The sequence below is a fragment of the Micropterus salmoides genome, unplaced genomic scaffold, assembly GCF_014851395.1.
Source record: "Micropterus salmoides isolate LMB-PRFRI ecotype aquatic unplaced genomic scaffold, ASM1485139v1 Ms_hic_scaffold_2, whole genome shotgun sequence".
Lineage (NCBI taxonomy): Eukaryota > Metazoa > Chordata > Actinopteri > Centrarchiformes > Centrarchidae > Micropterus > Micropterus salmoides.
Genome location: NW_024041150.1, coordinates 40,898,378 through 40,921,022, shown reverse-complemented (window position 1 = coordinate 40,921,022; position 22,645 = coordinate 40,898,378). Strand labels below are relative to the sequence as shown.

The following is a 22,645-nucleotide window of genomic DNA, read 5'->3' as shown; positions in this document are numbered from 1 at the left end:
CAGTGATCCCGGGAATGAAAGGAACTGGAAGAAAGAGTGGGCTGGAAAAGTTATCCTGAGCCATAAATGATCTAATAGTGGCGGAGTGGGTGTCCTGTTGGCAAAGGGCTTTAATCCTAGTTATGTTGAGGTAGATGAAATAATGTGTGGCCATATTCTAAAAGTTAAAGTACATTATGAAAATATGAAATTGATTTTTTTAAGTGTTTATGCTCCAGTTTTGTGCAACGATAGAATGATTTTTAAAAATGTTTTGTGTGATGCTATTCAAAATTGTACTGATGATTTCTTGTTTCTGGGAGGTGATTTTAAATGCACCGAAAATGCCAAATTAGACAGATATCACTTTGAGCCTCATCCTGCCTCATCTGCCAGACTACTTGAGACCTACGAGTTAAAAGATGTTTGTAGATGTTTTAACAGGAATGACAGGCGGTACACTTGGAGTCACTGCAAGGATAATTTGTTATCATTGGCCAGACTTGATCGCTTTTATTGTTTTAAGCATCCAACGAAGGTTAAAGTCAAGGGAAGATCTTCAACCAAGTCCAGTTGCCCTTGACTTTAACCTTCGTTGGATAACTATGACCTGGATGACTGAGAATCTTCATAGACATTTTTAAAGCATCATGTGTTTTTTTTAAAAAGGAGACCTATTATACTGCTTTTCCAGTCCTATATTGTAGTTCTGTGACTCCTGTATGGCAGCTTTGCATGATTAAAAGTTCAGAAAAAAAAATTTTTTTCTTATACTGATTCTTCATGTAGGGCTTCATTTCAGCCTCTGTCTGAACAAGCTGTAGATGCTCCTGTCTCTTTAAGGCCCCTCCTCTCAAAGCCCACTGTCTTCTGATTGGACAAGACCCGAAGCATGTTAGCAGGCTGTTGTTGTTGCCATGCCGGCTCCATCTGGCTCCATATTACATAGAAAGGAGCCATTGGTAGAAAAAAGCAGTTCAAAACAGAGCGTTCAACAGGAGGAAACCTGAGGTTTTTGCTCACAGTGATTTCTTATAAATGCTTTAACCTCATTATTTAATACTTTGGCCATGTTTAACATGAGCATCCAACATTATAACACTGTAGATAAGTCATAAAATGTGGTAAAGCATAATAGGTCTCCTTTAAAACATGTTGTATAGTACCTGTTGGTTTGTCTGATCATTGCCTTGTTCAGTGCTACTTTCATATTCAAATGTTAAGGTAAACAGTGCCTATTGGCATTTTAATGGATGCTCCCTCACAGTTCTTCTTTAGTTTGGAGCGAAAGAACGGGCTGAGAAAGATCATTCACTCTGTACGGTCAGAAAATGGTTCCATAATTATGGAAACCCCTGAAATTCGTAGATATGCCACAGTCTTCTACAAAGAGCTCTTTCAAGAGGAATATGTGGAGGATTTAGAGTTGGCTGGACCTTTCTTTGATGGACTACCTCAGGTGGATGCCGAGACCAATGCAGTGTTGAATGAAGAATTGTCCCTGAATGAACTGTATGGGCAGCCATCTTGGTGAGGTTGGCTTCGTCGGTAAGTTTCGATTCTGTTGTCATATTGAAGTAGAGAAGAAGAGTCTTTGAGAGTTTGCCTTGGTGGAGGTGGTCTTTATCGGCCTCTGCTGGTGACCCGTAGAGACAAAAAGAAAGAGCGCACTTGCAGCCCTGTAGGATGTTCTGTTCTCAAGCTATCGCCTGTAAAGCATGGGAGTGCTTTTGGTCATATATGTTGACTGCTTTTATCAATATTTCAATGTTTTGGAAGCTTTATGTTACTTGGAATGTGGTTGTATGGAGAGAAATAATGTTTTGAAGATAACTCCCAATAAAAGTGAACATATAAACAGTAAATATGGCCAAAACATGGACATACGCCTGGTATATTTTTGAAAGATTGTGTAATAACTGTTGTATATCAGTGTCTTTTCATCAAATTTACAGTTATAGTTGTATTCCAGGTGTATTAGAAGATATTCAGGTGCATTATAATCTATCTTATGATGGTTTTGATGGTTTATTGCATTAAAATATAGGGTTTTTTACCACGCGAGGATGAAAATATCAGTTTTCGTCTCTATTGCATCTCCATGTAGTCTGTAATAGTAAAATAAATATGTTAATATACAATGGATTTATATTCCTTTGCTTCTGACCTTTCAAAGGAGACCAGAATTATGCATCTAGGCCTAATGGTTGAGGAGATATTACTGATTTATTTGGGGTATGTTATTTTAGGCGTTGTCTACGTCTACGTGGTAAATAAAATATCCTCTGCTTAAGTAAATTTGAAAAAAAAGTGAAGCTGTTCTGGTTGGGAAAAAGTTGGAAGAAAGTCTAGTTTTACCAGAAGGTTTAACTTGGAAAAAAGGAGGGATAAAGTACTTGGGAGTGAAGAATAAATACTAGACAAGAACTGGGAAAATGTTTAAGAAAAACTAGAATATCTGCTCAAAAAATGGAAATGGCTTTTACCAATTTAGTGTCCTCCTCATTATGGTACAAATTAACATGTGTGGACCCCCATTTAAACTTTAATAAATTGAAGCTGTTTTGGTTTATTTCTTTTGGGATAAATTGCACTGGATTCCTCAGGCTGTTCTTTTTCTTCCAATAGAAGAGGGAAGACAAGGACTCATACATTTATCCAGTAGAGGTGCTGCTTTCCGCCTTTAGTTTATTCAGAGACTTCTGTAGGGCCCTAAAGACTTTGTGTGGAGACCACTGGCACATATAGTTCTGCAGCAGTTTCATGGTCTGGGATTACATGATTCTCTGTTTCTGATGGATTTAAAGACTCCGACGTACCAAACGTTGCCAGTTTTCTACCATGGAGTTTTCAAGATGTGGAAAATGTTGGTGAAGGAGAGTGCAAGAAAACTCTTTGTACTGGTTGTTGCAGGAGCCTGTGGTGCCTGGAGGACGCTTAGACACCCCCTGCTGGACAGGATCAGCGTTTACAGAGGTTTTCTACAGAGCTAGGATTCTATCCTTTGGATCTGTAGTAAACATTGCTGGACCTGATTTGGACAATTCAGCTGCCCTAGCAGCTGCTCTGGGAATAAGATCTGTCAGGATCATCAGCAAGCTGCTCTAACACTGGAAACGGTGTCTGACCGGACATGAATGCTTTATGCTGAATGATTACTGTAAAGGACTGATTGTGCCTCAGATAACTGATCCTTTTCAAGTTTAAGTATTTGTCCCAGCCTTGAAAACTGTGTTGGGACTCTTTTTGGTGAAGAAAGTCACACGTTCTTAAAGTTGAAAGAGATGAAAGGTAAAGCCATGTACAGAATGATGGTTAAATGTCTTAACAAGAATAAACTGCACAAAAAGGGTTTACACATCTTGGCGAGGTCATCTGTGTTTGGGAGATGATGTCAGACCTGCTTGGAGGAGTCTATATAAGCCACCGCTAATAAAGAAAGTAGCTGATTTACATTGGAGAGTTTTACATGGGATAGTAGCCGTCATTAATCGAGGTTCATGTAATACATGTCCTTTTTTTCCCTACAAAGAAACGGTGTTACACTGTTTCTCGGAGTGTGTGTGTCTGGTTCCACTGTTTCTGCTGTTGGAGAGTTTATTCAGAAAGGTAGGATAGTTTTTCTCCAAGCAGATGTTTATTCTTGGTTTTAAATATAAACAGTCTGCAAAATACAAATGTCAACTCCTGAACTTTATCTTGGGACAAACAAAGATGGCCATTTATGTAAGCAGAAAAAGAAAGGTTGATGACTAAGTGCATGTTGATGTAAAATTACTGTTTACTAGGATGGTGAAAGCTAGAATGATGATTGATTTTAATTATTACAAAGAAATGAAGGACTTAGATCATTTCTGCATAATCTGGGTTTATGGTGATGTTTTGTGCTCTGTCAGAGAAAACCAATTCATTACAAACTCATTTTTCCAGTGGAGTTGTTGTAATGTGCTCTTTCTTTGAGTACTTATTTATTTATATCGATGCTTATTGTACTTTTTTAAATTGCTTGTTGAAATATCGTTAAAATAAAAATCTAAATCTCTCACTGTCTTTCTGTCTCTCTAACATTGTCTGACTGCCTGTCGATGTCTTCCTGTGTGTCTGTTTGTTCCTGTCTCTGACTGAATGACGCAGTCTTAATCGTCTTAATCTGACTCTCTGCTCGTCGCTCACTGTATGTTTGTCTCTGTCTCTAGTTGTCTGTCTGTAACTCAGAATGTAGAGGATGGTTTAGCAGTTTAGTACAGAGCTGGACTCACAGAGAACCTGCTGGTCAAAGATAGCAGTCATCAGAGTCTGTGAGACACCGATAATGTAACCAGCCACCTTCACAATATTGTTTATGTGGTTTTTGTTCCTAATGTTCAATCATAGAAAAGTAACAGATTCAATAAAAGATTTATAAAACAAACACATAATTGTCATGTCAACATCACAAACATTTAACTTCCTGAGGAAATACAAATGTTGCTGACCCTTCTTACAAACTGCAGCAGAATTTTTATTTTTATTAGTATCCTAAGTTATTGCAGCTTAAATTCTGCTCGAACTTATTTCGTGTCAACTCTACTCGCCTTTTTTTTTAGTTCTGTAATGTAGAAATGTTGTACCTGTACCTGCTACCAGGTACTTTTTTTTTGGTATCACTCTGTCGAGGTTCCAAGCGAGCTGAGGCGATACTAAAATGTGACGTGAAAACACAGCGGACAACTGATTGGTCAGAGAGAATCGTCACTATTCACTGCAAGTGGCGGCTGGGGAAGACTCCCACCAATCGAGTCGAGCTGGCACTGGTAATGGAAAAACAGCATTAAATTGTAACTTGGCCCTCCTAATTTCTGCTCTGACCTCTCCCATAGCCCCTGTTTTTTTCTGACTCCTCACCTTTAAGGGAGGCCCTATGTTTTTTTTGTTTAGGATTAGGGATTTAGTAACCTTCGGCTTGTTATTTCGGTACAGTTTGACATGCTTTTTTGGAATGACAGTGTCTTCACAAAATACGATGTAACTGCATTAAGTGTCAGTGAGTTCATCAATATTTGAGGCAGAGTCATAAAACACAGACCAATCCATACAGTTAAAGCATCCCTGTAGCTTTACCTTGATTTTTCGTCTTCACCTTTTTTCCTCTTAAGTAATGGGCTATATACAGGGAAAGATAGATGGTACTGTGGTGGGAGGAACCGGGGGGGAGCTTGGAGAAGCCTTGTATGCTTCTTAGCTTACATTTTATTTGATGGGGGCAGTAAGGTACCTGGATAATGGATAGGGGGGTGCTGCCCCAAAGGATTACAGTATCTATTAAGCCACATAATCATGCAATACATTCCTCATCTAGTAGAGTTAAAGTCATGCCTGGGGTTTGAGTTAATAGTCCAAGATATTTAAGTTGTAGATTTAGCTTAGATCTTAGCAATAAAATCCTCTATGTTAACAACAATGAAAGATCTATCTCCAGCATTGTGAACGTTGTGGATTGTAGTCTAAAGCCATTTCCAGATGACCCTCACTTGAGGTGGGTCAGGTGCACTTCTCCCATTTCCAGGGAAAGATTAATGCTTCTCTCCAAAGGCTTACGCAAAGCTGTTTTTTTTGTCAAAAACAAAAAACAAGAGGGGTTTTGTTCTCACAGAGGACATTATTTCTTGTAAACTTAGTAATCACATTCAGTCATTATATAATACACATGGTTAGGCCTACACACAGCAGTGCAACGCTTGTGTAACAAATAAAAATCAAACTGTCTATTCACAGTCATCTGTTTAAGTCTTGTATTTCAATGTGGGCCACATGTCCCCATGGCACTGCACAGCAAAAGCCGTCTCTCCCTCACCCCTGAGTGCAGCCGACACCTCTAGAGGCGCTGATTTAGAGAACTAGTATCCTCAGTAATGTATATGTTGAAGGGTGGTGACTTTGATAATGACAGCACCAGCAGTACCACTATTTTTAATAATACTGCTACCAGTCTATCTCTTTCTCATTCTCCATCCCTCTCTGTCGATCTCACAAATTACCCTTCTCTCTCTATCTGATCTCTGTTGGTGCCTAAGAGAATCATTACACAGTCACATTTTGAAAATATACGTATATACCGATATACTTTCTTGCGAAAGTGTAGGCCTATGCAGTCAGCTTGATTTCATATACAGTTGATTTAAAATGTTTAACATGTTGATGTTAAACATTCACATTCTCACAGTCTGCTGGATCTATTGTGATTTTCCACTTTGTAAATTGATTTCACATGACAATTAAAAATAAATAAGAAGGTAAATACAGTTATGGTTAAACAGGAGAGAAAACATGGTTTAAGTAAGATTCAACCATTCAAAGCCTGTTAGGATATTTATAACTATATATATATATATATAACAGTACCTGACGTTTACTTTGTCTCCACAGGAGCTTAGTGTGAAAGCGCATGACACCGTCGATGCCTTCGGTGTAGTGGATGTGGCTGGGAGTCCAGGTACTATTCGGTTCCTGGTGGATGACGACCGCATCCTCCTTATCGATGATGAGCTGTGGAAGCCCATTGAATCTCAAATGACAAGCCCACCAATCAATGTTAAACTGACAATGTCTGGTGAAAGGTTGTCGAAATCCAAGTAGTTTGATTGTGTTGTCACTGTTTTACAGAAGTTTTGAGTTTATCTGAATTCAGAATGTCTTTATTTAAAGGGGCATCATGTAGTTTCCAGCGGCCACTAGCGGTGTGGTTTTAAGATTGCAACCAGGCGTGTGCTTGTACGCGTGCTCGCTTGAATGAGTGAGCATAATCCAAAACACAACTGCTTTCATACAGAAACCCTGCAATAAACGCAGAAACACCTGCATGTCGGGTGTTGCTATTCACACAGACATGTTCAGGCTCCGTTACTTCAATGTTCCCGGCTCAGAGGCAGATCAACACCGGCACCGTACCTTTCATTCAGCGCAGCGAGACACCGGCATATTGACACAATACTCCAGAAAAAAGGCAGAGTGGCAGCGGCTATAGACAGGCAGGGAGAACAGAGAGCTGGAAACTCAGGTAAACTCCCACTGTAAGCATTTAGCCGACGTGCTACATCGTTAGCTCGCCTGTTGCTTTTCTGTAATCATCTTTACAATCTGTGAATCGGTCACTGGAGGCTCAGCAATGTCAGCACAGCTACATGTACTGGATGATAATGAAATGGGTAGTGAGCAGGACTGAATATTATAATGAGATTGTGACTTTACTGTAGTGTTAACGGTAGTGCATGGCTCTTCCTCTGTGTTTTGTTGCAGTGTTTTATATTATGTGGGTTACGTTAGTTACAGCGACTGAGAGGAGAAGCTATGTACCTGAGTATTAGTAAAACCGCAATAAACCTAAACTGAACGTTATGAAGCAAACAGCAGCAGGTCCGAGCTACTGTAGCGTTAACTGGCTGCTGCTGGCGGCATCACTACATGCTAACGTTAATAAACAAATCGCTCCACATGTACTTTTTGCCGTTACATCCTTTCTTGCAAGCTAAATCAACAGTGGTATACAGGATAGTAACATGGGCCGCATTAGTTGGTGTTAGTTATGTGGAAAGCGATCTAACTTTGAACCGGATAACATTAGCAACTGCTCGGCGTTAGCCGGCGAGCTAATATGACTTTCTCTGTGTTTCTCCAGCTTTACTAATGCTCACTTTGTTCTTACTCAACATCATTTGAATCCGTTTGTTCTGATGGGCTTCAGAACATAAACCTTTATTGTTGTTTTGTATCCTTACGTGGAGCCTGTGTTTTGCTGTGAGCCGGTTGTTTTATGGTGTTAGTGGACTGCATGTCGTGAGCTGCCGTGTTGTAGTCTGAGAGAAGCTCGGGAGCGCGTACAGAGCTGAATCCGACCCGGAGACCTCACATTAAAAGCAGAATAGTGGTGATGCAAGCAAAGGAGAAAACAGGCTTGTGCTTCATTTCTAAGTGAGTTTTGAGGCCATTAATAATAAGGCAATGAAAATTTACATATTTACTTACATATAGTCCCTTTAACTAAACGTTTGGCGCCAGTGGGTGCTATAACATTAGTTAATGTTAGCAAAACCCCCTGGCCGTTTGAAGAAAATGTTGATGTAGTCTCTGGGTTTTATATAGTATTTGTTGCTGTAAATCGAAATCTTGCATTGTGTTTCGGTTGTCAGGCCTTGTTCTGTGCCGCCCAGTTAAGGCGAAACAGGCGAAACTAGCTAGCTTAGGCTAACTAGTTAACGTTACCGTAAGCTTGAACAACAGTCTGTGGATAAGCCTGAGAACCGAAGCACGAAGATGTGGGTAAGTTACGTAGAATGAAACACCTTTAGAGCAGCTAAAGTATGATAATCTGTTAACGTTTCTCATTTCTATATTTTTGAGCAATGTATAGGGCCTGAGATATAAAACTTTTAAAGGCCAGGAATGTTTACACTTAAAGTTGCGAGGAATTTGAGTCTGGTCTTACATTGCTCTCAGTGTAACTCAACGTTACATCACTTAACACAAATTAAGTTACAGTGCACACACACCATAAACAGAACAACATTTGTAGACAGCAATCACTGCCAATGACTGCTTTACTGTTAACAAGGGCACATGGCAAATAATTTAAGGTTTGTGTGTACAGTGTACACACACACACACACACACACTCTACGACACTAGAGAGCCACAGGTTGCAGATCCCTGTCCCAACAAAAGCTGTTGCACGCCTGCTGTGGGTGACAAAAAACACCGTGCTGTCTCTTTTCAGATGTATTAAAAAGTGGGAAACTAGAACGTAACGTGAGTGTTACGTATAGCCTATAGCACCGTGGCCTCACAGCAAGAAGGTCGCGGGTTGTGTGAAGTTTGCATGGTGTCTGTATGGATTTCCTCAGAGAGCTCCGGTTTCCCCCACCATCAAAAACATGTTAGGTTTCTTCAGTCAGTGTATTGACCAGACACTGACATAAGATCTGGAGTTGGTCCCAGGGGGCTGCACAGCAGCTGCCCACTGCTAAATGCAGGGTGAAGAGGATGAATATCGCAACATGTATGTGTATGTGACAAATAAAAGTACATTTACATTTTTGTAATGTTATTAAAAGGATAATTTAATGAATGGTCTCGCAGTGTTGTGCTAAATTCTTGTCAGAACGTTAGATAATTAATTCCGTTAGTTCAGTTCATTTATTAGTATATTATTATTGATTCAGGAGGTTTTGCTCCTATTGCACTTGAACTTAGCTCGTAACTTCAGCCAGGAAAAGCATGAAGCCAACATTAACGTGAATACTTCATTTGCGCTGGCACTGTTGAAATAAATAATATTTTGCTTAAAGGTGTCAGTAATTGAATGCGGTGGAATTGTAGAAACAAACGTTTTTGGTGAAGTGATAATCAACTATTAGGTTATATTTGAGAGCCATCGAGTGTCTGAAAGTGTACTTGCTGATGATAAATAGCATTATTATCCATTTCCTCCTGTTTCCAGCAACATCGTGACACCAGCTCTGTAGGCTACTTGACACAACAATATTAGACTGATATCCATCTCGTTCTCGGAAAGGAAGCAAATAAGTATATTTACCAAAATGGCAAACTATTCCTTAAAGACGGGAAGACACTAGTATTTACTCTGTTCCATCTAGTGTCTATCAGTACAGACAATTTTAGTTTTATCTGTCCAGGTTTGGAGATATCTGTCTGTGAGATTTCTGCCTCCACCCCAATACATTGAAGTTGGGTGTAATTTAGTTTGTGATGCTCACACTCTGTTCACTTGACATTTAAAACCTTCAACAGCAACATATCTGCCCAGAAACAGTATCTGATACACTGGATAATTGCCACTGGATCTGACTTCCACTTTTCTCATATATTTGCCCAGTTTTCTTGTCCTTTCTGCACTGTGACCTTTGACCTCCTTTTCTTCCCTTGGGTTTTGTGTATCAGAGTATCCCTGTGGATGTGCCAGCATAGCTGTCAGAAATGTTTGAATCACAGTTAAATACATAACTAAATACAACTGGAATTTCCCCAACCTCTACCAGGGTCTGTCAAGGACAAACAGTAATAACAGTGTCATTTGAAGACATTATTTAGTCACTAATGATTAAGGTATGTTAACATTTAAAGCTGCTCTAATTAAGATGTGTATCATAGTGGATTATATGATATGTGCATGTGTTGTATGTCTCTGGTGGTGATGAAGCTACACAGTTATCAGCTGAATCTGCAGCTCCCCTCGGCTTAATGGAGCTTTAAAGTGAGTTTCAGCTCATCGTTTATCTGTCGGGCACATAACTTTATTGTTCTGGTTCACTTTTGGCGCTCTCATAGCATAGCTTTCAGCTGTAAAAAGCCGTAAAAGCTCACTGAACACTACCTGCTCAACAGCAAACACACTAACAGCTCAACAGCAGACACTGTTAGAGACTAGCTGGTGAACATAGTGGAGCATTTAGCAGCTAAAGAGCCATATAGTTCCCTCAGGAGCTGGTGGAGACCAAAAACAGAGCAAAAAGAGAATGAATTTGGATTCAGGTTACACATGACTCCACATGAATGATCATGTTGTTCTGTAACTGCTGGAGATGGAAATAAGCTACTGTTCAACATAAGATCTTTAAAAAGGTGGGAATACTGTGGGTCAATAGTGTGTTTACATCTTGTTCCCCAAAATGGCCCCCAAAAAAGGAATTAACGCTAAAGTGTCATATACAGGTAGTAATGGAATTTAATAGTAAATTTACTGAAGCTCTGTTTTTAATCTCCGCCAAACTACAATTTTTGAGGTACTTGTACTTTACTGGAGTATTTCCATTTTATGCTATGTTACACTTAACTGCATCTCAGACGGAAATATTGTACTTTACAGGTAAAGAATTTACATTATTAACACTTAAAGAAGCTCATAAAATATATTATTAGCCTCTGATGTTGACTTGCAGGAGGAAGGATTACTCTGGACAAGGAGTATAACGTCTCTCTGTCTTTACTGTGGAGGATGGCAACATTACATGTCACGTTACAGTAAGAATGCTCTAACTCCAGTGCAGTTTAACTTTTTAAGTCCACACCAGAGCTAGCGAGCGAACGACAACAACAACGACAACGTGCCAAAATGGAACTAGGAACTTCATAGTTCTGGTATCAAGGTAGCATTACCATTACACAACACTTATACTATAATTATCTCAATATGACTGACACATACTGTATTTAGTAATATGCTGTAGTTACAACAAAACTGACACACTATATAACATTGGGCATGAGAACAATAATAGAACCAGTATTATAATATTATTAAAAATAAAACCAGTGGTTTCCAATCCTTTTGGCTTGTGGGCCCCTTGGCACAATTAAAATTTTTTAATTGTGTTAATAAACGGTAGAGAGAAACAGTACAACACAATATCCACACACAAATCAACGAAACAGTAAAGGTAACATATAAATAACTATTAAGGATAATATTATTGATATAATAATAGGACTATTGATAAGTATGTAGCAGCGGGTGTCGAGCAGGAACGGGGGGGAGCAGGAAGTCTGCAACCACACGACTTAGTTACATGCATTATGTGCATCATATGAAGTCCCAGTCCATATCAAAGAGGAAAGTCCTAAGCCTACTCTTAAACGTGGAGATGTGTCTGCCTCCTAAACCCAAACTGTAGGTTGACATTTCCCATGTAAATGTCTTATATGGTTTTATTTAAAAACTGTTTGAATCAAATGTTTACAAAAAATTTTGCTTTTTCTTCTTTCCTCTCCCATCAATCATCTCGCAACATCTTTGAAGCGGCCCAACCCGTAAGTTGGAAACCGCTGGCATAGCTACATGTATACATAGTTGTAAATGTCAGGGATTTGAGGGTGCAAAGCAGGAGAGAGCCCAAATGCAAGACACTGGAGAGCAGAGGTTCACTTCAGGGATTTTAATCCAGACAAAGGAACAAAGCTTACTGGTAGTGATGGCATGCAGAATCCAAAACGACAGGGTACGGGTAACACAGAAGCTGGCAAAACACACATCTTACAACAGAGCGTAAACACACTACAATGACCGGACAGGGACTGAATAGAAACACCAAACATATACACTCACCTAAAGGATTATTAGGAACACCATACTAATACTGTGCTTGACCCCCTTTCGCCTTCAGAACTGCCTTAATTCTACGTGGCATTGATTCAACAAGGTGCTGAAAGCATTCTTTAGAAATGTTGGCCCATATTGATAGGATAGCATCTTGCAGTTGATGGAGATTTGTGGGATGCACATCCAGGGCACGAAGCTCCCGTTCCACCACATCCCAAAGATGCTCTATTGGGTTGAGATCTGGTGACTGTGGGGGCCATTTTAGTACAGTGAACTCATTGTCATGTTCAAGAAACCAATTGAAATGATTCGAGCTTTGTGACATGGTGCATTATCCTGCTGGAAGTAGCCATCAGAGGATGGGTACATGGTGGCCATAAAGGGATGGACATGGTCAGAAACAATGCTCAGGTAGGCCGTGGCATTTAAACCATGCCCAATTGGCACTAAGGGGCCTAAAGTGTGCCAAGAAAACATCCCCCACACCATTACACCACCACCACCAGCCTGCACAGTGGTAACAAGGCATGATGGATCCATGTTCTCATTCTGTTTACGCCAAATTCTGACTCTACCATCTGAATGTCTGAGACTCATCAGACCAGGCAACATTTTTCCAGTCTTCAACTGTCCAATTTTGGTGAGCTCTTGCAAATTGTAGCCTCTTTTTCCTATTTGAAGTGGAGATGAGTGGTACCCGGTGGGGTCTTCTGCTGTTGTAGCCCATCCGCCTCAAGGTTGTGCGTGTTGTGGCTTCACAAATGCTTTGCTGCATACCTCGGTTGTAACGAGTGGTTATTTCAGTCAAAGTTGCTCTTCTATCAGCTTGAATCAGTCGGCCATTCTCCTCTGACCTCTAGCATCAACAAGGCATTTTCGCCCACAGGACTGCCGCATACTGGATGTTTTTCCCTTTTCACACCATTCTTTGTAAACCCTAGAAATGGTTGTGCGTGAAAATCCCAGTAACTGAGCAGATTGTGAAATACTCAGACCGGCCCGTCTGGCACCAACAACCATGCCACGCTCAAAATTGCTTAAATCACCTTTCTTTCCCATTCTGACATTCAGTTTGGAGTTCAGGAGATTGTCTTGACCAGGACCACACCCCTAAATGCATTGAAGCAACTGCCATGTGATTGGTTGATTAGATAATTGCATTAATGAGAAATTGAACAGGTGTTCCTAATAATCCTTTAGGTGAGTGTATACTCCAGGGACTAACGAGCAGGGCGGGAGCAACGCAGGTGAGAGGGATCAGGGCTAACGAGACAGGCAGGCAGAGAGACAGAAGGGGAAAACACAGGGGCTGTGTCCGAAATCATCCATTACTCACTATATAGTGAGCTCGCCATTTTGTAGTGCTGTCCGAATGTATAGTGATAATTATTATGCCCTATATAGTCCAGTTTTACTAAAAATGATGGCGAATCGAAAATGTGCTCAAACGTTTTCGGAGTTGTGACTCAGCGGGGGGAGCAAATCAGACGGCCGACCAGATCAGCTCACAGAGCCCTCAGAGAGTCCAGCAACAACGGCAGAGTAAAGACCCACAGCTGTATGGTGGTTTTAACGTTCGTACCGCTGTTATTCTGTCGTTACATTCTGAGTAATTTTGTAAGGTTTTAACTGAAATCAAGAGACATGGTAATTGTGGTAATGGTGATATACAAAAAAATCTGTTCTTGTGAAACTTCAGAAGGAAAAAAAAAGAGAAAAAATGAACAGAAATAGTATGAAGTATGAGTGGACTGTCTTTGCTTTATTATTATTATTATATAATATAATTATTATTAATATTATTATTTTATTAGACATTACATTGTTAGTGTACAGTAGAGTTGTGGTCACAGTACTTACCTTTTATTTGCTTTTATATAATTTTTTTATGTGCAAATATATCTTGTTAAGTTAAAACCTACAATAAACCCGATTCTGAGCTTTTTGTATTGGGGGATAGGGAAAAGCCTGGCTGTTATAATAATTAGAGCGATTTAGAGCAATGCAGGCGACCTCTGCGCTGGTATTCAAGAACGCATCTCTCAAACTGTCAGCAGCGTGTTGTGTGCTCGTGAAATTCGTGACAAGTTCATTCTTCCAATAACGACTAGCAAGAACGTTCTCCCCAAGAACACCAGTCCATTCTTTGCATTCTTGGTTTTGAGAAACACCCAGAGAGACTGGCAGGCAGGCAGATTACTAGGGGAACAGACACAACACAAGTTACTGAATAATAAAACATATCAGAGAAATATAAATGACAAACTAACACAGACACAAGCAGACAGATCACCAATAACTACAACCAACTGGGAAAACAAACTGAAACTGGGATTAAACAGAACTCAGAGCAGACATGGGCAAAACAACACAGAAGTACACAGACCAGAAGTAAACACTAAAACATGAACTAAGGCACAGGACTAGGAACTAAGATAAGAGACGAGACAGATACTAAGTAAACTAAATAATAAACAAGGCTACACAGAGATCAGAGCAAAGAAACCGGCAGAGAACATAAATTGACACCTAGCAAACAGACAGAACCCAATCATGATGGTACAGAAACTAATACATGAGACAGGAACAGAACTGAACAAGAACTAAGGCAGACACCAAGATATGAACAGGACAGATCAGAACAGAACAAGCAGAAGACAGAACAACATAGACAAACTCAACACACGGACTAAGATAGCTGAACAAGACAGATTAACACAGAATGATAATAACCAAACGGATAACAAATCAGGCAGAGCTCACAACACTAACAGACTGGACACAGGACAGAACCCCAAAACACAACAGAATAAATAACAGATACTGAACTGAACAAATAACTCCAGAGTGCTAAACTTAACATAGCCGACAGTAAAAATGCTGCTTGACATGAATTCTTCAGATTTGTGGCACTGCTGAAATGTATTGTATTATACAGAGAGGTGTTTCTGTTAATTTGTCTACCCTCATTGAATGAATGGAGGGGACAAAATAATAGAAACACCTCATTAGTTTTACTTGGTGCACATAATAAACTGCCAACTGAGAGTATAACAAGAACATGAGCAACAGCAGTGGAAGAACCCAAGGCAAAAAAATGTGTGTGTGTGTGTGTGTGTGTGTTGGGGGGTCGGGGTGTTATAAACATCACAAACATGATTTACTCCCACCAGTCTGACAGTCAGCTCCGTCCTCCACATATTTAGCTTTATATAATAATGTATTATTAAACATCCCAAATCACTAAATCTAGTTTTTACTGACTCAAGTCAAATATGGAGCAGATGTCCAGCAGAGAGGTAAGTATAATTACTTTGTTAAGAAAGTCTCTTTTTGTGTTAAAACATTTCAGATATTTTTTACTTATCACTTATATTATCTCATTAATTACTATTTATGTGGTTTTACATCTTTGTAACTTAAGAAATTTGATTAATATAGTTACAGTACCTTTTTATTATTATATTGTTGTCCAAGGCCAGCCTTTATTTAATATTAATAATTAAATAAGTGACCTTTAATGTATTCAGATTCTAAATTAGAAAACTATTGTTCAGATATATCATCATCTGGTTGCTGCTATTTACATTCACCCAGATGCAAATTCAAAAAATGCACTGTGGAATGTTTGGGATGTATACGAATATGTACATATGTGTATAAAAACTGTGTATGTTATTTTATATGTTACCATATTTTAATATAGGCCTACATTTAATTATATGTTGTGTGTGTAGCATGGAAGGAACTACAAATTTCGTTTCATTATGTGCTGTTCCTTTGTGCTGTATAATGACTAATAAACAACCTTATACCTTTTATGTATGTATATAATAATTTATATAATGAACTAAATTTATCAGTCCTGTATAATCTACTGTTTAATACTGTTTTTTAAATGTATTTGTTTACTTCTCTTTTTAAAAACACTTTTTGTTTTCACTATTGTTTAAACTCTTTTCTTTTGTCTTTATTGGTTCTTATTATTTAACTCCAAAACTCTTTAAATTAAAAATCAATTGAATTATTGATCTTGTTTCAGGAGATCAGGCTGGGAAGTGGACTGAATGAGAGCAGAGACACTTGTGGTTGGTATATATATATATGTGTGTGTGTGTGTATGTATACATGGGTAATTATTTGCAAATGAGTTCTTTGTTAATTTGTCATGTCTCAGGTAAACCTCAGGTGTCTGACTGGTGTCCACCTCAACAGCAGCACCTGAATCTGACCAGCAGGGGGCACAACAACACGTCACACACTCAGACTGCTGCTGCTGTGAGTCAAACTAACCCTTAAGCCAATACGTTCCCCTTCTAACACAATCAGTGTTAAATGTAACCCAGCGGGTCTGAGGGCGCACCACCCCCAGGCTGTGTGTAATGTGCTGACCACACTGTAACGTTAGCACTCTTGTCAGGATGTTAGCCATCCAACACTGTTGGGAAAATATAGCTGAGAGGAGAAACAGATGAAAGCTACCAGCTGCTGTCTTTTTCTGTTACAGTCAAGTAGTTTTTATTTACTGCCATTACAACTGATATTACTGTTACTGCTTCCGCTACTACTACCTCTGCTTGGTTTTACAACATCCTAACTTACACATCATTAAAGGTGTGCTGTGGAGTTTATGACCACTATTTGTACTATGACTACGTCATACCAATGTCTTTATATAGGCAAGTCCTGCCACTATGCGGCCATCTTGGTAACGCCTCCAGACAGTTATATGGGCCCCTATCTGAATTAATGGGGAGACCCATAACTGCACTTTCACTGGTCACCGGGACATAAAAGCTGAAAGCGTTTTATAACTTTGCCCCAAAATAAGGTTTAAAAACGTCTTTCCCCACCGGTTATACTTCTACTACTCAGGCGCAAAACCAGCTCAATTTACGGCTCTATCCAGAGCGCCAGTGACATGACGACATGAGCTCATCCCACCCAACACATTCTCACTCCCAGCTCGTCACGTATGGACGTTTGTCAACACTTTTTGTCCCACACGAGAAAGAGCTACCCCTACAGCGTTGAACTGTGGTGCTATGGGGTTCCCCTCTGCGTTCCAAACTGACACCAACGGGTGGCAGATTAAATCTGGCGTTCTGTGGCGGACATGTAGTGCATCTACGAACTGGTGACTGGAAGTTCAACATGACACCTCATGGCAAAGAACTCTCTGAGGGTCTCAAAAAAATAATTGTTGCTCTACATAAAGACGGCCTAGGCTAGAAGATTGCCGAGACCCTGAAAGTGAGCTGCAGCACGGTGGCCATACAGCGGTTCAACACGACAGGTTCCACTCAGAACGGTCCTCGCCATGGTCGAGTGCACGTGTTCAGCATCATATCCAGAGGTTGTCTTTAGGAAATAGACGTCTGAGCGCTGCCAGCATTGCTGCAGAGGTTGAAGGGGTGGGGGGGTCGGGTGGGGGGTCAGCCTGTCAGTGCTCAGACGCTACGCCGCACACTGCATCAAATTGGTCTGGATGGCTGTCGTCCCAGAAGGAAGCCTCTTCTAAAGATGATGCACAAGAAAGTCTGCAAACAGTTTGCTGAACACAAGCAGACTAAGGACATGGATTACTGGAACCATGTCCTGCGGTCTGATGAGACCAAGATAAACTTATTTGGTTCAGATGCCATCAAGCGTGTGTGGCGGCAACCAGGTGAGGAGCACAAAGACAAGTGTGTCTTGCGTACAGTCGAGCATGGTGGTGGGAGTGTCGTGGTCTGGAGCCGCATGAGTGCTGCCGGCACTGGGGAGCTACAGTTCATTGAGTACTACATGAATGCCAACATGTACTGTGACACACTGAAGTAGAGCATGATCTCCTCCCTTCGGAAACTGGGCCCCAGGGCAGCGGTTTAGACATTAATGGCTGTGTGATGTGTTATTTTGAGGGGACAGCAAATTTACACTGTTATACAAGCTGCACACTCACTACTTTACATTGTAGCAAAGTGTCATTTCTTCAGTGTTGTCACATGAAAGAATTTAATCAAATATTTACAAATATGTAAGGGGTGTACTCACTTTTGTGAGATACTGTCTATATAATATATAAAGTACTGTGAAGTTGTAATCCTTCTCTCTCTGTCTCTCTGCAGTCATCCATCCATCCTCTCGTCCCTCTCCTCCTCTACAGCGACAGACACTTCCCTCCTTCCTCTCCGTACAGCCAGCCAATCAGAGCACCTGCTGCCCGACAGGCAAACGCCCGCTACGGGACACACCCACATCACCATGGCGACAGTGTCACCAGGTGAGGTTTTCAGATAAATCTGGACGATTCCATGTGTTTTAAAGTCACTAGTGATAGTACTACTTCTAACACTACTGAGAAATTAAGTACTGCTACTGCAAATCTTTAAGTGTTATACTAACTCTACTATATAATACTTAGTTGCCTAATACTAAGTACTAATACATCAACTTCTCTGGCTACTGCCGTTACAACTGCCACTACTATTTCTACTACAATTACTACTGCTACTTTTACTACAGGTACTACAACTCCTACGGCTGCTACTTCAGCTAGTACTACTGCATGTAACAATAAAATACTACTACTTTAGGCTACTGTTGCATGAGAATAAAACATTTAAACATTACTGTGTGTGTCAGACACACACTGCAGTTATCTGCTCTCTCTCTCTCTGTCCCTGTGTGTGTCTATATGTCTCTCGCCCTCAGACAGCATGTGAAGAAGCCTCTGAACGCCTTCATGCTCTACATGAAGGAGATGAGGCACAAAGTGCTGCAGGAAGGACGCGAGAGAGAGAGCGCCGCCATCAACCGCATCCTGGGACACAGGGTGAGAGAGTGAGCTCCGCCAGGCCCTGATGAAGTCATAGTGATGTCATCATGGTTATCTCACCTACTGTATCTCGAGGGGGGAGGCGACGGAGGTGTGGAGTTTGAAAGATGTGGCTGTTTACCAGGCAGTGAGGCTTTAATGCTGCGTGCCAGTCACAGTTGGAGGTCTGAATTTCCCAGCTGAAATTTCCGCATGATGCCAAACATGAACAAAAAAACGTGGGTGACCATAAACTGATGTTTGTCAAGTGTGCCCTTAGTGTTAATTAAAAAGATGGCACGACGCATGATGTTACTCGTTACATCAGTTGGTAATCTGCGAAAGTCAGAAAATGTATATTTCCTAATGTTTTCACACTTTTGAGGCATTTTTAACATTTTTCTGAATAACTTTTGTTTAGAGAAGATGACTGTCAGAGATTGTTTACCGTAACCAGCTACCTAATAACACTAGTGACATATTTTGACATCAATTTACACACAGAACAGGTTTTACTGTATGATATTATGTATTATTTTAGTTTAATACATGAGTGGTGGATAAGACACGTGCCTTTGGTGTGAGAGACTTTGGTTCAAATCCACCGTAAGACACCAATTTACAATATGAGTTGACTTTGAGAGGTTTTATTGTACTTCTTCTAGTTGGAGGTTTGAAATGTTTGAGTACTGAGTCATCTGGAACGCAGCATAATGAAAAAAGACAATCCAGGTGCATTATGGGAAATGTAGGATCTAGTGTTTTGGGAGTTTATCCCACAGAAGGGACTAAAAGTTTAAATATTTTGGCTTCTAGTGCTTCAGTTTTGACTACTGTCTCTGTGTCTTCTGACTACCACAAATTTTATGGAAGTTAAATTCCTAACTGACGGATAAAAGCGTAACTTTGTTGTGTAGAGGGGAGCTAAGCTAAATCCTGTATGGACTTAAGTCGGCATTTTGGAAAATTTGTTTACGTGCGTTCTTGCAGAGACATTCAAATCGATACCACTGTCATATCTGTACAGTAAATATGAAGCTACAGCCGGCAGTTGTCCAAAGGCAACAAAATCCTCAAAGCAGCACCTTTAAAGCTCCCTATTTTTTGCTTTTCCCTCAACTAGCTCCAGCATGCCACTGCCCCCAGCCTAAAAATATAGCCCACCACATAACCCTCAGTAAAACCGCAGCGTGTCATTTTTACACATAGGTCTTTGTACAGATTAAACAAAACGTGTTGATCTGTGAGCTTCAGAGCTGCTGTTGGTCTGATACCCAGTCTGTCACTCTGTTGCAGTGGCACGCTCTGTCACACTCTGAACAGTCCAAATACTACAAACTGGCCGAGCAGGAGAGACTGCTTCACATGCAGCTCTACCCCGGGTGGTCCGCCAGGGATAACTACGTATGTACTGTACAACGATCATGTATACAGTGTGTGTGTGTGTGTGTGTGTTTCAGAGAGCTCCAGTTTCTTCTTCTTCTTTTATTTCCAGGGTAAGAGGAAGAGGAAGCGGAGCCAGCAGCCCACAATAAGCTGCCCAAGGTCGGGTTACAAGAAAACAAAATAAAAGGCTTCTTCAGTTTCAATGTCTGCGACGAGCTCAGGACTATTACTTACTGCTTTTACTACTACTACTACCACTACTGCTGTGATAATGTGATGACACTTGTGCCTTCCCATCATGCACCACACACACATATTTAAGTGTAACCGACCTGTGACTGTAGTAAGTAGTACAACAGTGTTGTTTAACCACTTTTTCGACTACTACAACACCTATTACTACCACTACTAACACTACTGCTGCTTGTACTATAACAATTACCACTTCTACTACTGTGATGATGTGAGGATGCTCCTTTCTTCCCATCATGCACCACACTAAGAGAGTATATGTGTGTGTAAATCTCTAAAATGATCTGTTGTGTTTTTTCTTTCTGCAGCTGGACTCTGAGTGTTGGATGAGACCCCTAAAGAGGCGACATGTGACGCACGCACATGTCCAGTAAAATCTTCTAAAGTTGCTGCTGATGAAACAGTAATTTTTTGGTTTAAATCTGTAAAGTCTTACTTGGTTATAGCTAAAATGGTTCCTTAGAGACTTGTTTTAACATGTGGCTCAATGATATTGTGTGTCTTTATTGATTACATCAGACAGCAAAGCAACTCGGCTGCAACCAACTCGTGTGTGTCATCTAGATGCAGTTTATCTGAAGTAATTTTTAGATCCTATCTCATGAGAATGTGAGGACAGTTTGAGCCCGAGTGGCCGTTTCCATCACAGCGGCTGTGGACTCCAGATCTGAGCAAGCATGGACAATTATTTACTATCCTTTGTTTTTATTGTATGTTGATGGGTGTATTGGACCAGTGTGTACTTTGTACATTTTTGTTGCTCAATAAAAATGTAATTACAGCCCTGCGGTTGTGTTTCCTCCAACCAGCCAAGACTCATATTATATATAGCGAGTACTTTGAAGGAATTGAATACAAACAGGTATTAAGTGCATTTCTTTGGGGCTGTAAAGAAAGTACAGCTGAGGCTTTTGCAGGCACATGGTCATAAAAAGTCACAAAATTCACCACTGTTTGTTTTACTTACAACACATCAATCACAAGTAGCAGCTCAACTGAAAATAAAGCTTTTATTTTCAAAGCAAACATCTGCTGTGACATTTTATTCACTTCAGCTTTAATATATAAAATAATGAACTAGGAAAACATCAGGAAACACTTGAAAGTATCTGGGGCTTATTGGAACGACAATCGTCATTAATGCAACTTTAAATCCGCAACAGTTTCAGGGAGTTTTGGTGGAATTTGAAGTTTAGGCAGTGACTGTTTCACAGATTTATTTCACAATAAAGAATGACATAAAATGAACAAAACAGTGAAACATCAAAATAGACAACAGGGAGCTCAATACTTTACACATTGTCTTGAATATATAACTTAACAAAAAACATACATAAAGACAAACAACAATACTCATTAAATACTCATAAAGTAATGAGGACCCAACCGTTGTTTTGCACTTGTAATGTTAATTTACTAGCAGTTTAGCTAGAAGCTAGCTAGCTAGCTTACAAACAAAGTGAGCATTAATCTCAATGTTGAATATTGTCATTTTGCTTTGTTGGCAGGAGGTAAATTATATTAAATGGATGCTACACAGCTAGCTACAGACTTCATTCTTCTGTCTCTAACTAGCTTATGAATTAAACAGTAAGAAACTGTCTCAACATATAAACATGTAGTGTCATTTGTCTTGCTTGGGATCTACGCTAAACTATTTATTTTAGCTTAATGGCTTCATCAAAATATTTAGGTTAATGAGCTGCACCAATTTCACTAGCACAACATTTCACTCCACTTTTTTGTAACGCCGAGTACAAAACATTGGTTGTGGCACTTCAACAATGCAACACAAGTTTGTTGATAAATCTAGATGTGACAAGTTCCATCAGTTCAATCAAAGTGACAGAGGTTTGTTTTTAGCGGCAGCCATCTTGGCTCCACAGCTGTTGCTAAACCAAATTAAGAGAAATTCTTGATTCACTGCTTTCTCTCCATCAGTTTTCCTGTAAATGTATTCTTGTGTCTCAAAAGCTTCCCCTGTTAGCATGCTGACAAGATGAAGTCCCTCTGCGTTGTGTTAGGGCTGGGTATCGAAACTTTGTTGGTACCGAACAGAATATCAAAAACTGTCAAGAACCCAAAGCTGCTGAATGTCTGGTCAGATTTGTCATCAGATACTTACGGATTTAAATCGTCAG

General features: G+C 40.1%; 1 protein-coding gene and 1 long non-coding RNA gene across 3 annotated transcripts; both read left to right on the top strand.

Moving 5' to 3' along the window:
- Positions 1-13,415: 13,415 nt before the first annotated feature.
- Positions 13,416-18,207, top strand: LOC119912315. 2 transcript variants are annotated; one of them, XR_005446121.1, is made up of 4 exons: positions 13,416-13,625; positions 16,110-16,155; positions 16,245-16,345; positions 18,178-18,207. It is a non-coding gene; the product is annotated as an uncharacterized LOC119912315 (long non-coding RNA). The 2 variants fall into 2 exon arrangements; XR_005446120.1 differs by having other exon boundaries at positions 13,416-13,641.
- LOC119911966 (transcription factor 7-like 2) lies at positions 18,202-21,055 on the top strand (the record flags this gene model as incomplete). The annotated part of the gene is made up of 5 exons (XM_038730938.1): positions 18,202-18,332; positions 18,764-18,884; positions 20,163-20,270; positions 20,362-20,411; positions 20,813-21,055. Coding segments are annotated over 5 exons (432 nt in total), but the record flags the coding sequence as incomplete, so codon positions are not given.
- Between the last annotated feature and the right edge of the window lie 1,590 nt (positions 21,056-22,645).